This window comes from Zeus faber, assembly GCF_960531495.2.
Source record: "Zeus faber genome assembly, chromosome: 10".
Classification (NCBI taxonomy): domain Eukaryota; kingdom Metazoa; phylum Chordata; class Actinopteri; order Zeiformes; family Zeidae; genus Zeus; species Zeus faber.
The window spans coordinates 32041605-32055351 of NC_137199.1; the positions used below are offsets into that span (position 1 = coordinate 32041605).

Consider the following 13747-nt stretch of genomic DNA (forward strand, 5'->3'; position numbering starts at 1 on the left):
TTTTTTAATTATTTTTATTATTTTTTATTTTTATTTTATTTCGATCAGTGCGCTACCAGTGACGCAGGCGTCAGTATGAATACCGTGCCAAGATGGCGGCGGCGTGCCCGCGTCTGGAGCACTGGGGGGGGGCGGCTGGGTTTCTCAATCTGTGGTTCCTCGCTCTGCTGTCGGACCAGCTAAGCCCCGCCCCCGCCCCTCCTCCTCCTCCTCCTCCCGGTCCCAGCCTGTCCCGGTACACAGAGCACCACCACCACCACCACCACCACTAGCAGCAGCACCACCGCTAGCAGCAGCACCACCACCACTAGCAGCAGCAGCAGCAGCAGCAGCAGCAGCAGCAGCAGCATGGCTTCCAACCGGGTCCTGGTGTACGGAGGGAGGGGAGCTCTGGGCTCCAAGTGCGTGGAGCATTTTAAGTCCCGGGGATGGGTGAGTGTTGAGGGGTCATGTCAACACACTTCGGAGACACCTGTGTTCACAGGGGCCACTCCCTCCCACGGACTTTATGCTAAAGTTGATTTCATCTTATCTCCGTCTCTAATGTCAACATCCAAACACGTTATAACAACATGTTGTACATGGAAACAGGCTGATAGCATGATAGCATGATAACATGATAGCAGCCATCTAGTGGAGCCAGAGAACACATCCTGTGTATTCTGTGTATTCTGTATATCCTTTGTACTTTTTTAGTTTTTGTGTTTTTTGTGGTTTTTTTTTTTGCTTCCTCTGTAGAACAATTCACCAACGCTCATTAAGAGAAATGCCTTGGTTATGAAGATGTACTTTCTCAAAAAAAACATTTAAATTGTGATCATGAATCTCTCTCTCTGTGTCTCGCTCTCTCCCTCCCTCTCTCTCTCCCTCTCTCCCTCTCCCGCTCTGTCTGTCTATCTGTCTGTCTCTCTCTCTCTCTGTCTGTCTCTCTCTCTCTCTCTAATCCACAGTGGGTGGCCAGCATCGACATGGCGGCGAACGAGGAGGCCAACGCAAACGTGCTCGTCAAGATGGCCGAGTCGTTCACCGAGCAAGCAGGCCAGGTGGGTGACGAGCCGCTGCCACGGCGACCGGGCGGCGTGATGAGTCATCTGTCCATCGTCATCTGTCCGTCATCCGCTGTCCCCGTCGATCTGGGCGGCTGATGCTGTTTTAATGAAACAGTTTAATTAAAATGTATTCAAAACGTCATTTCAATGTCATCACACACACGCACACCTTTAATTTCCTCCTGGTTTCCGCTCGGCAGGTGACGGCCGACGTGTCCCAGCTGCTCGGCGAGCAGAAGGTGGACGCCATCTTGTGCGTGGCGGGCGGCTGGGCCGGAGGAAACTGCAGCTCAAAAGGTCAAAGTTCACTATCTGATGCAATATGTTTCGCAAGGACAGAGGAAGCCTGTATTACTACCAACACACTGGGGGGCGAAGTGCATTTGAGTTAATCTTTTCAGTGTTTAGTCAGACATGAAGCCAACTGGGTTATTAGTTTTCCTCCTGTTATTAACTCTCTTTTTCTCTCTCTCTCTCTCTCTCAGATTTGTACAAGAACACTGACCTGATGTGGAAGCAGAGCGTGTGGACCTCCACCATCTCCAGCCACCTGGCCGCGCTGCACCTCAAGCCGGGGGGGCTGCTGACGCTGGCGGGGGCCAAGGCCTGTCTGACCGGGACCAGCGGTGAGTGAAGGGGCGGGGTGCTACATACACGGTGTTCAGAGGCTGCTCAAACACCGGCCCCAAGACCCCAGCCCCCCCGGGTGGTGGTGGGATTTTAGCCGCCGGGCTGTAGAGTCTAGGCGCCCCCCCCCCCCCCCCGAAAAGTGGAATTGTGAGTTTCTGGAGCCTCGGTTCTGCCGTGACCGCTCAGCTCCAGAGTGGCTTCCCGATGTGGGCTCCTTGTGCGATTCTGAAATCCCAGAGTTCAGTCAAGATTTAACGCTACATCAATACAATTTAGAGAAATGTTTTGGTCAATTGAGACCTTGAATGGTAACGATCATTCCTCAGCAAATTATTTTCAATTATTGGTCTTGAACTCCCAGCGATTCTCAGATAATACTCAAAATGATCCTCACAATAACATTAGTGACTGAACCCCCCGTGTGTGTGTGTGTGTGTGTGTGTGTGTGTGTGTGTGTGTGTGTGTGTGTGTGTGTGTGTGTGTGTGTGTGTGTGTGTGTGTGTGTGTGTGTGTGTGTGTGTGTGTGTGTGACCCTGATCCAAGCTCGTCCTCGTGACTCAGATCCAGCAAAACCCGACAACAAAGTCAGCATTCAACACAATACGCTGCTCAGCACCAAGTCGCGGTTCAATGGACAAAGTATTTACTGAATCATCAATCACATTCTGGTACTCTACTGAAACTGTACTGGTACTTTACCGGTACTTTACTGAAACTTAACTCGAGCTTTACTAACATAACACTCAGATACAAGTAAAATCACTGGTGTAAAAAGAACTTAAGTAAAAGTACAAAGTATTCTTCTCCAAAACGACTCAGTATTAGTTCATTTTCAATTGAAAATGTATAAAATATATTTAAACAAAGTTCAACATACTGTATATTCCTCGAATAATAAAAAAAAAAAAGTAGGGATTAATCAACTCAGGCAATTTGTATTTATAAATGAACAACATATTAAAACATATTGAGATAAATCAGATTAAACATGTGCACCTGGTATAAACTTTAAACTGCAAACAAACAGCCTTTAAGAGAAAAAATCATTTGATCCAGACAATTTCTCCACATTTGAAGTTAATATTGGATTAAAACGTGATCCTGGAGCCAAGTTTTCTGCAAGATCATCCACGTAGAGAACAGCAGGAAGGTTTGGATTCTTCCCTAGCAACTAGCACAGATATCCTGCCTCCGTATGCGATGGAAACTCACCAGGAACCAGCAGGTTCTACTGGACACAGTTTGGTCCTGGTCCTTGTTCTACTCTAAGCTCCTAGTCGAGGTTCTGGTACTGGTTTTGCAAACAAGGTCCTGGTTGTGGAGATGAGGTGCTGGTCCCACTCCTGGTTGTGGAGACGAGGTCCTGGTCCCGCTCCTGGTTGTGGAGACGAGGTCCTGGTCCTGGTCTTGGTTGTGGAGATGAGGTGCTGGTCCTGGTCCTGGTTGTGGGGACGAGGTGCTGGTCCTGGTTGTGGAGACGAGGTGCTGATTCTGGTCCTGGTTGTGGAGACGATGTCCTTGTCCTGGTCCTGGTTGTGAAGATGGGGTGCTGGTCCTTGTCTTGGTTGTGGAGACGAGGTGCTGGTCCTGGTTGTGGAGACAAGGTCTCTTGCTGGTCTTGGTTGTGGAGACGGGGTGCTGGTCCTGGTCTTGGTTATGAAGACAAGGTCCTGATCCTGGTTGTGGAGACAAGGTGCTGGTCCTGGTCCTGGTTGTGGAGACAAGTTCTTGGTCCTGGTCCTGGTTGTGGAGACGAGGTCCTGGTCCTGTTCCAGGTTGTGAAGACGGGGTGCTGGTCCTGGTCTTGGTTGTGGAGACGGGGTGCTGGTCCTTGTCTTGGTTGTGGAGACGAGGTGCTGGTCCTGGTCCTGGTTGTGGAGACGAGGTGCTGGTCCTGGTTGTGGAGACGAGGTCCTCGTCCTGGTCTTGGTTGTGGAGACGGGGTGCTGGTCCTGGTCTTGGTTATGAAGACAAGGTCCTGATCCTGGTTGTGGAGACAAGGTGCTGGTCCTGGTCCTGGTTGTGGAGACAAGGTGCTGGTCCTGGTTCTGGCTGTGAAGACAAGTTCTTGGTCCTGGTCCTGGTTGTGGAGACGAGGTCCTGGTCCTGTTCCAGGTTGTGAAGGCGGGGTACTGGTCCTGGTCTTGGTTGTGGAGACGAGGTCCTGGTCCTGGTTGTAGAGACAAGGTCCTGGTTCTGGTCTTGTTTGTGGAAATGAGGTGCTGGTCCTGGTTGTGGAGATGAGGTCCTAGTCCTGGTTGTGGAAACAAGGTCCTGGTTCTGGTTGTGGAGACGAGGTCCTGGTCCTGGTCCTAGTTGTGGAGATGAGGTGCTGGTCCTGGTCTTGGTTGTGAAGACAAGGTCTTGGTCCTGGTTGTGGAGACGAGGTCCTGGTCCTGGTTGTGGAAACAAGGTGCTGGTCCTGGTCCTAGTTGTGGAGATGAGGTGCTGGTCCTGGTCTTGGTTGTGAAGACAAGGTCTTGGTCCTGGTTGTGGAGACGAGGTCCTGGTCCTGGTTGTGGAAACAAGGTGCTGGTCCTGGTCCTAGTTGTGGAGATGAGGTGCTGGTTCTGGTCTTGGTTGTGAAGACAAGGTCTTGGTCCTGGTTGTGGAGACGAGGTCCTGGTCCTGGTTGTGGAAACAAGGTGCTGGTCCTGGTCCTAGTTGTGGAGATGAGGTGCTGGTCCTGGTCTTGGTTGTGAAGACAGGGTCTTGGTCCTGGTTGTGAAGACAAGGTCCTGGTCCTGGTCCTTTAATACTTTAAGTACAATTAACAGCAAGTATTGAAGTGGAAATGCCAATGTGATACTTTCAGTTGAGTAATAAGAATGCGTGTCAGTGTATTTGTACTGAGTACTTCTTCCACGTGACTGTTGGACAGAACATTTTAGACTTGTACAGTGAGACGTGCATTTTACTGCACATCCAACATTGAATGTTTCTTTTAGTTTTACAATGCGGCTTCAACTGTGTTCACCCTAAGAAGTGGATGGCTTCCCAGACGGACCCCTCCCCTCCTGCGATTGGTCGGTCTGGCAGTGGAGCACGGCGCCGAGGTCACATGACTGGAGGATGGGTGGGGGTGGGCTCGGGGGGGATGGTTTTTGGTTTAAGGAGAGAGAGCGACTCATTGGTTCCAGATGCTTGATCCTCAAAGCATTCCAGAGCATAACCCAGAACCAAGTGATTAGAAGAAGAATCCAGAGGGAGGAGCTTGAACGTCATATACAATGAGATGCTGCAATGAAGGAAACGTTTAGAGCTTAATCGAATTTGTTGAATTATTGAATTTTGAGTTATGGATTTCAGACTGTTGTAGAACATCCAGGCGTATTTTGATGTGGAGAAGATGTTTTGTATGTTTAATTATTTAGTGAGAAATGATTTAGTGAGAAATCTTCCTTAAAATGATCTTGAGTATGACACAATCACGGTGTCTTTCATTTATTTTTTTCCACTTTCATTGACATAAATCATGGAAATGTTGTGATTAATGGAAAGTAAAATAATTTTTCCATTTTCCAGCTCCCTACCACAACGTGTGTAAAATGAACTGTTTCACACGTGGATGTTTTCAATTATGTTCAAATGTTTTTATCTCCTCCCTGTGCCTCCTGCTCCCTAGGCATGATGGGATACGGCATGGCCAAGGCCGCCGTGCACCAGCTCTGCCAGAGCCTCGCGGAGAAGAACAGCGGGATGCCGGCGGGGGCGGTGGCCGTGGCCATTCTGCCGTGAGTACCAAACTGGAACTGGTCTCATGGGTTTTACAAGGACAAACACTGATTTAGAGTCCTAGACTGGAAAAAACCCCCCCCCAAAAATCTGAAACAGATGATGATCTGCTCATCAGAATCACAATCATCATATACGAGGAATTTGTCGTGGTGAGGTTTGGTGTTTAACTACAGACAATTAGTATTAAAATAGCTCAACTGTCTGAAAAAAATGACAATAAAATACAATGAAAAGAGGGTAAAAAATGTCATACAAGTAAAAATGGCCAAATATTACATGACGTGTAATATTTCTTGACGTGTCATTGCTCAGACTCTTTTGTCCAAAGGGACTTTGTGCAATAAGTACATTTGTCACAGCATCAAAACAAATCTAGAAGAAAGAAGAAGAAGAAGAAGAAGAAGAAGCTCCTTCCAGCATCGTGGGGCGAGGGATGAGAAGAGTCGCGACACCTGAGTCCACGTGGCGGTGGAGGGGGCGAGGCGGCTGCCGCCAACTGACCCCATGATATACATGCAAATATACACAAGGAGCTGAAAAATACAAAACAGAAACAGCCAAATGTATAAAAATATACGGAATATACAAAATCCAATACTATGCAATTCATGACTTGTGTAGAACAGTACAGATGTGGATTTACAGAGCGTCCGTGTGAGATATGAGAGACGTTGCAGATCCATAGAGACAAAGCAAAGCTTGTTGGTTTTCCTTCATTACTCACATGTTTGACATGTTCTGTATCACATGTGTGTGTTTTTGGGGATATTCTCTGATACAGAAACCTTATCGTAGCCTCATATTGGACCCTAATCTGACGCCGCTATCGCCTCTCTGGTCCGTTAATGAAATAAATATGAAAATACTTGGTGGTTCTATACAAGTTCTAAACAAGCTGCACGTTCACTTTGGTTTCATCAAGAAAAACTAAAATGCACCATTGAAATGTGGATATTCTTTGGAAATTTGGAAAATTTGGGAAAAATGGTTTCTGTCCTGGCATCTTATATTAATATTTTAGGAGGATAGAACTTTTTTTTCTAACTAACTAATTTTTCTAAAGCGGTTTTAAAAACACATTTTAAGGCCCGAGACATAAACAACAAATGTATCTCTGGTGGTAATTATGATTATGCAACAGACATATCTTGCTCCCGTTGATTCACATTCCTTGTTTGTGGAAATGAATGTGATTCTACAGTAGGACAGAAACACAACGTCTCCGTGCGTTTCCTCCTCATTCTCTGAACCCAGCTCCATCAGCTTCTCCTCGTCCTCAGAGCAAAATGTGGACGTGATGTCTGCTCCACGTTAGCGGCATGACTTGCATTTCTGTCACACACACACACACACACACACACAGACACAGACACACACACACACACACACACACACACACACACACACACACACTCTGTTATAACGTAATAAAGCCAAATCTTGTTTTGTGGTTTATGTATCATTAATAAGTGTCATTTTATTTATATATATATATTTATATATATATATATATATAAATAAACAAACAATAATATTGCTCATTAAATGAGGCTGTGTACCCTGCTCTCTCTATCTGTTCCACTCTCTCTATCTCTCTCTATCTACCCCCATCTCTCTCTCTCTCTCTCTCTCTCTCTCGCTCTCTCCAGTGTTACCTTGGATACGCCGATGAACCGGAAGTTCTTGTCCAACGCAGACTTCAGCTCCTGGACTCCTCTGGAGTACGTGGCAGAGTGAGTCACGCTCTTATCACCTCATTTAATGCACCTTTTATCCTATTTACAGGCTGTTTTTTTTTTTACACTGTGATTAATGGGCTGATCCAAATCTCAGTTACAGGCTGGTTTTACACCTGTTTTTCCCCTGATTCAGGCTGTTCTTGCCTGATGTAAAAGTTGTTATTAACAGCTTAATGAGAAAAGGTGATCTGATATGAAAAGCTCAAGGCATCGTGACGATGATGACGTTTGACATCAAGTTTTTCCAGTTGAAATAGACGTGAAAATAGACAAATGAAATAACACTCGACCAAAACACTAAAAGCTAAAATATCATTATTTCACCACTTGATGGCAGAATGGAGCTAATCCAAAATGCCAGTACCTTGAGCTTTTTTCTGCTTCTGTTTTTATTTATTTATCAGGTTATTCAGTGAATTATTGATGTAGTTACACATTGAATGTGACCGGTTTACTTTTCATCCATCATGGGAGTAAACATGGTACATTTTTCAAAAAGTAAATAAAATTGTATTGCGTATTTCCTAAATCCATTTTCTATATAATGTAATGGTGGTGTGATCAAACCAGTCTCCAAGAAATTGGGATGAACCATTTTAATATCAACCAAACCATAATTTATTTGGACTTTATTGCCTAAATGTAATAATGTCTGACTGACTGCGTGGCTTGTGCACTGGAAAATAAATATCCAGGCTTTCAACTCATCTGGTGAGCGTAGTTTGGAACACCGAGTGGGGCTTTGAATGGGGTAGGTGTATGTATTTGTAGGCGTAGTTCTGGGTTTTCTGCAGTAATCTGAGGGATACTCTGTGAAGAAACAGATCAGCGCTGTGAAAATAGAAAAGTTTGTGTGGGGGAATCCCTCCTTCACCAGCTTAATGTCAGAATCTGAATATGAACACTATGACATTTGTGTTATACTGTACAGTATCTTTATCGTGCTCGTACAAGTTAGATTTTACTTTCATTCTTTGTTTTACAAATTGCTTGAAAGCCTCCGTGACAGTTTGTTCTTTTGAGAGTTTGACTTGGGAAAAAAAGGGTAAACAAGAGAATGCACAGGAAACTTTACACTACATATATCACAGTATCTGGTTAGAAACGTAATATCCCATGTGAGAGAATCATCTAAATCATATTAGAATTGTCTTTAAGCTGCATCTCTTCTGAGGAGTAATAATCACCGAAAATAATAAACTGAGGAATGATCATGTGTAGAAGTCCAAATGGACCAAATCTGGAATGTGTATAATATTGTCTTTAAAATTTTTTTTTTTTAATAATAATTGTATTACTTTGCTTTTAATGTTGCTATTTCATAACCTTCTACTGTAAAGCACTTTGAGTTGCATGTTGTGTAAGAAAGGTGCTATAAAAATAAAGGTTATTATTATTATTATTATTATTATTATTCTTATAAGCATAATCATGACTCACATCCTTTTTCAAGTAAAACCCCCTCACACATTAGACCTCGAACCAGGAAAGATTGTACTACCTGATAATGTTGTAATCTAGCATTTGAAGTAAAATAAATAAAGTACTATCTTATCTCATCTCGTTTGTTTGTTTGTATGTTGTTTGCGTCAGAACCTTCTTCCGCTGGGCGTCCGGGGAGGACCGGCCGGTGTCGGGGAGCCTGATGCAGCTCATCACGTCTGGAGGAGAAACGCAGACGGTGGCTGTGTAACTGGAGCAGGTGAGGGAGGTGGAAACACTCTGTACATGAGAGAAGGAAAGAAGAGTGCTGGGGTGCAATACCAATAAGAAGAGAGGAAGAGAAGACATAGCCAGAGGGGGTTCGTGTTAAAGCAGCGGCTTCTAGCGGCCGACCACTGTCACTAACACACTGTAACAAACCAACTGCAGGAAATATTCTGTTCAAATAAATACATCCTGGACAATTCAGTGACAAGTGTTTCCTAACGCCACATGTTTATCTTTGGGAATGGAATAGTCCACAATTGAACTAGTATGGTACATGGTAGTACTTCATTCTAACTAGTAAGTACATGGTATTTCTAGGTTCTAACTAGTGCCATAAATGGTAATACATGGTCATACTTGGTTCTAACTAGTGCACACTTGGTTTCTGTGTTTAATCCTTTAGGTTTTCTTCTTCTGTGCCTTGAATTGGAAGCCTGACATCAAAGCGAGCCGCTGTCCTCGCTAGGTCAACCAGTGTGTGTGTGTGTGTGTGTGTGTGTGTGTGTGTGTGTGTGTGTGTTGCAGTAAAATGGCACTCAGTGCTTTTTGTCCTGCAGGGTTTTCCCCCGAGTTTCTGTCTCAGTGTTTATACCAAAGTGAAGTTGTCAAAATGAAATAAAAAAAATAAAAAAAGTTCTAATAACTATTACATGTGGATTTTTTTAATCAAAAAACTCAGCACACATCAAAACAATGGGCAATAATAATAATAAAAAACAATACAAATTTGGAAAACTTTGTACAATAACTGTACAATAAACCTAGAAATTCACAACAAATTATAAAAGAAATCGATATTAACAGTTCACACTGATTAAAAGTAGGAAACAGTGCAAGCATGTATAATAAACATAGAATTATGTACATGAACTGTAGTAAACAATATAGTAAAACACTAACTATTGTTTACTATTACTTTAACTATGAATATTGTAATTATCATAATATATATAGTTTATACCTTATACACACCTTGAATACATAATTATAAATGATAACTTCTAATATTTCACTATTTACTGTCACTTCCACCAAAAGGTGAATAATGTTTTGGTTTGATAGACATCTGTGTCAGGACGGGTGCTCGGACATTACAGATCTGACGTCACGGCAACATGGCGGCGCGCACCGTTAATGCGGAGCAGGGTTCTCTTTGCGGCCTTTTTATTATGGAACAGCTCTGACTTGGATCCAAAGTCCTCGGCTCCTCCTGTGCAGATGTGGTAGGACCCACAAGTCGCCGAGCAAACACGTTTCCATTCTTCATACTCCACAGGGTCGATGATCGCTTTCCGAGTTTCGTGCAACGCAGCGCCCGTGCCTCGGGTTTTCGCGCCAAAACGCCGCTGTGGGGGGTCTACCGGGTTCCTTCCAATGAACGAGTTTCTATTGGATTAGACGACCAGGACGCAGCCAATCAGCAGCGAGGAAACAGACAGCGCTGACCAATAGCCGGGCTGCTACTATGGCAACTTGCAAGCGCTGAACTTGACGTGTCATCGTGCGTGTCGGTCAGCTGGAGTGGTAGTTGTCGTTATCCTGAAAACGCATACAAAAACAAGTGTGAACGGTGCAGAATCTACTCTGTTTATGTCGGAGTGAACAACAGTTTATGAGCCGGATTAGTTTTGCCTTCATTGTTGTTTTTCTTACGTTACTTTTATGATGTGGTGGTTAAGCCTCGGTGGCTTACTAATGACGTGCTAGTTTAGCTCACCCTGCAGCTCCGGGAGATGAACCGCCACCACCCTCCCCACACCACACCACACCCGGCAGATGAGCACCCCTCTCCCAGGGTGCCTGCACCAGAAATCCCAGCGCAGGCAGACGACGGCCCCAGAACACTGAACATGCTCCCAATGGAAGAGCAATGACCCCGGACACCAACTTCAACGAGAAGGACTCAAGGCAGGTTTATTAACACAGCACACTTCATACACAAGGTCATTCCAAAGTAATTTAAATATGGCCTAAAAGACTTATGTATAGAGATACAAAGCACAGAGATAACAGGTTAAAGTGCAGTTCACACCGGCCTACCAGAGGCCACCAGTGATCTTTAACCTCCCCGAAACACCTTCTACATTCCACATCTGAACAAAAAAAAAACTTCTACGTCGGAATCACTTTGTGTGTTTCTCATGTTGGACAGAGCAGGCCCCGGTGTTGTACACCTGATTGCATAATGGAGGAATAACAAATGGTAGGTGGACAGCATCTTATAACGCGCCTTTTTAATCTTGCAACCACTCAAAGAGCTGTACAACATGTGCCTCACTTTCACCCACACATTCATACAACGATGGCAGCCGCCACCGTACAAGGTGCACATCTATCTTGCTCAAGGAAGCTTAGCCAGGAGGAGCCGGGGATCGAACGGGGAACCCTCTGAATACTGGACGACGCACTCGACCTCCTCTACCACCGTCGCCCCAAAGAAACAACAAACAAAATAAAATATTCAAGCATATCAAACACATAGATACATATGCTGTATTATGCTTATTTTAAATCAAACATGACTTGAGTTGTATGTTTAGTTTAAAGTGCAACTTTAGCAGGAAATACTGTGATTCGATATATACCGTGTTTTGGGCATCAGAGGGAAGAGTGTAGTTGGTCGTACTGATGGGGTTCTACCGCTGTGGGGCTGGAGGGAGCTGATCCCACCTACGTCACGGTCCATAGTCCATAATGTAGTTTACTTACGTCAGAAAACATAACGTAATAAGTAATGAAAATATAAGCAGACAAAGTCAAATATAAAACAGGCTGATTAACTGGAAAGCAGCTGCCAAGATAAAAGTTTCGAAAAAAATAAAAGCAAAATTCATTACCTAAGGGGATGAAATTCTCGATGCATTTTGGCCTAGTCGGCCTGAAAAGCATATATTATTTTACAGTAAAATAATCTTAAAACAAAATCTTCCACTTCCGGCACCGCACAATTAGTCATATTGCACATTTCGGGGAATAAGTACACTAAAATAAGTCTAAATATGAATTACAGTCTGGTGTTTGTTCGGTCATTTTTGGCTGATGTCTTACATTTTCGTTATCATATAGTTCATGTCATTCTGTAATATTATATTTTTGATTGATCAGCAGACATCATAGTCTTTATACCTTTTTAAAATTCAGTTGGAATACTGTGCCACTGCAGATGCCTTCATGCCGCCCGGTTCTAATATTTATGGTTCTATTTGAAAAAGACAGAAACAAGTCCTGGCCCCACCATTAGATGGCATTCTTCAGTTACAATCCCGCAGTTGCAGTGCCAACACTACTTTTCCCCCCAAAGATTGCAGTATTTATCAAACGGCTGAGTTTCTTCAGAGCTCACGGTGCATTGTTATTTATGCACACTGTAAGAAAGAACACACCTTTGACCTTCTCCAATACAGATCACCTTTCTGTAGTGACCCCCGGAAAGGCATCCCATCATCGGTTGGATTATGACCGTTTTTTTGTTGTTTTTTTTGTTTTTTTTACTGTGCCCTGGCCTCTTTACACGAAATACTGCTGTTGTTCTACCAAACCAAATACACACCCTTAGTTTGGAGCAGTCTGTAAGACAAGAACTGAACCCTCCGCTAGGCTATTGCTGCTGGTCAATGGGGGTTTATATCCCACTGCAGAGCCAAGGCTCCAGCAGGTTTATGCATTTTCAAACATTGAATATACGCACGAGTGTATACCAGGCCAATCCAACTGCTGGCCCGGAGGCAGAATGTGGCCTGCGCATCAATGTAGATTAGCCCTTTGAATATGATGGGTTAGCAATAAACTAGAACACACAATAATAGCTGACTCATTGCCATCTCCAACCACAATTGATAAATTACTAAATGTTTCTTATTCATAGTTAGAATTGTGTGAGAAATACATGATGGCTCAATTTAATAAAAATAAAAACAATACCAAGTCTCACTGTACCAAGCAGTATAGCAGTATGAGAGAGCAATAAACAAAATTACAGTTCCAAGATTAAAGTGTTACTATTCAAGTGTAGCCCTTCAATAAAAAAAAAATCATGTTGATTTGTAAGAACCCTAAGCTGGTAACAATCAAGTTGAAAATCTGGCCTTCAACATGGCTGAATCGTACCGGTGTAAAGCCACACCGAAACATGAAGGAATCCGTAGGAACAACAACTACATCTGCAAACATGTCTCCTCTCCAACCCCGCACTGAACTGGCTGCGTCCAGAAATAAACAGTGAGTATCCTTGTATGCAAACACTGCACACTACATTAGCAAGCGTATCCCACAATGCATTGTGAAGCCCAAACTTTTTGTGCGGCGTTGTCATGACAACATGCTGAAAGGAAGTGGAGCGACTGATGTAGTATGTCCGAGAAGCAGTCATTCTTTTAACTCCCATATTAAAGTATAGACCATAGTAGAAACATGTTGTATGTAGTACACTGTTTTGGCTGCAGGGCCAGACTCCTCTACTCACATCACTCCCATTCCTGTGATCTACAGAAAGTATTAACTGCTATATTAATTAAATAAATTATATTTAAAAGTAATAAATCATACAACAACTATTAATACTACTACTCTTACTACTAGTACCACTATTATTACTGGTAACTAGTGTTGCACCATAAGTAATTATAGTAATACTACTACACATTCTACACATGCTTAATAAATACATGGAATTGTAAAGTGTGTGTGTGCGTGCCCCCAGGGGCATATTCAACACGTCCTGTGCATACATTATCTCCCATGATGCCGCTGTTATACTGCAGTTTACCCTGGGGAGTTGAGTCAGTGTTTATCACTGAAAGCGTTTGAGTTGATCAAAGATTACCTTGTTCCTGTTTCACCTCCGCCAGATAAGTTGTCACTCAAGATGGCTGCCGCTTGCAT

General features: G+C 43.7%; 1 protein-coding gene across 1 annotated transcript; it reads left to right on the top strand.

Annotated features, from left to right (window-relative positions):
* Positions 1-235: 235 nt before the first annotated feature.
* Positions 236-9513, top strand: qdpra (quinoid dihydropteridine reductase a). The gene is made up of 8 exons (XM_080008028.1): positions 236-432; positions 951-1043; positions 1250-1346; positions 1535-1675; positions 5305-5413; positions 7067-7150; positions 8750-8858; positions 9270-9513. The coding sequence occupies exons 1-7, from the start codon at positions 349-351 to the stop codon at positions 8847-8849; spliced, it is 708 nt and encodes a 235-aa protein (XP_079864154.1). The 5' UTR covers positions 236-348; the 3' UTR covers positions 8850-8858; positions 9270-9513.
* The last annotated feature ends 4234 nt before the right edge of the window (positions 9514-13747 follow it).

Coding starts and splice junctions, on each gene's coding strand:
- qdpra (XM_080008028.1), top strand. CDS start 349: ATGGCTTCCAACCGGGTCCTGGTGTACGGAGGGAGGGGAGCTCTGGGC. Junction 1,044..1,249: donor TCACCGAGCAAGCAGGCCAG/GTGGGTGACGAG, acceptor TCCGCTCGGCAG/GTGACGGCCGACGTGTCCCA. Junction 1,676..5,304: donor CTGTCTGACCGGGACCAGCG/GTGAGTGAAGGG, acceptor CCTGCTCCCTAG/GCATGATGGGATACGGCATG.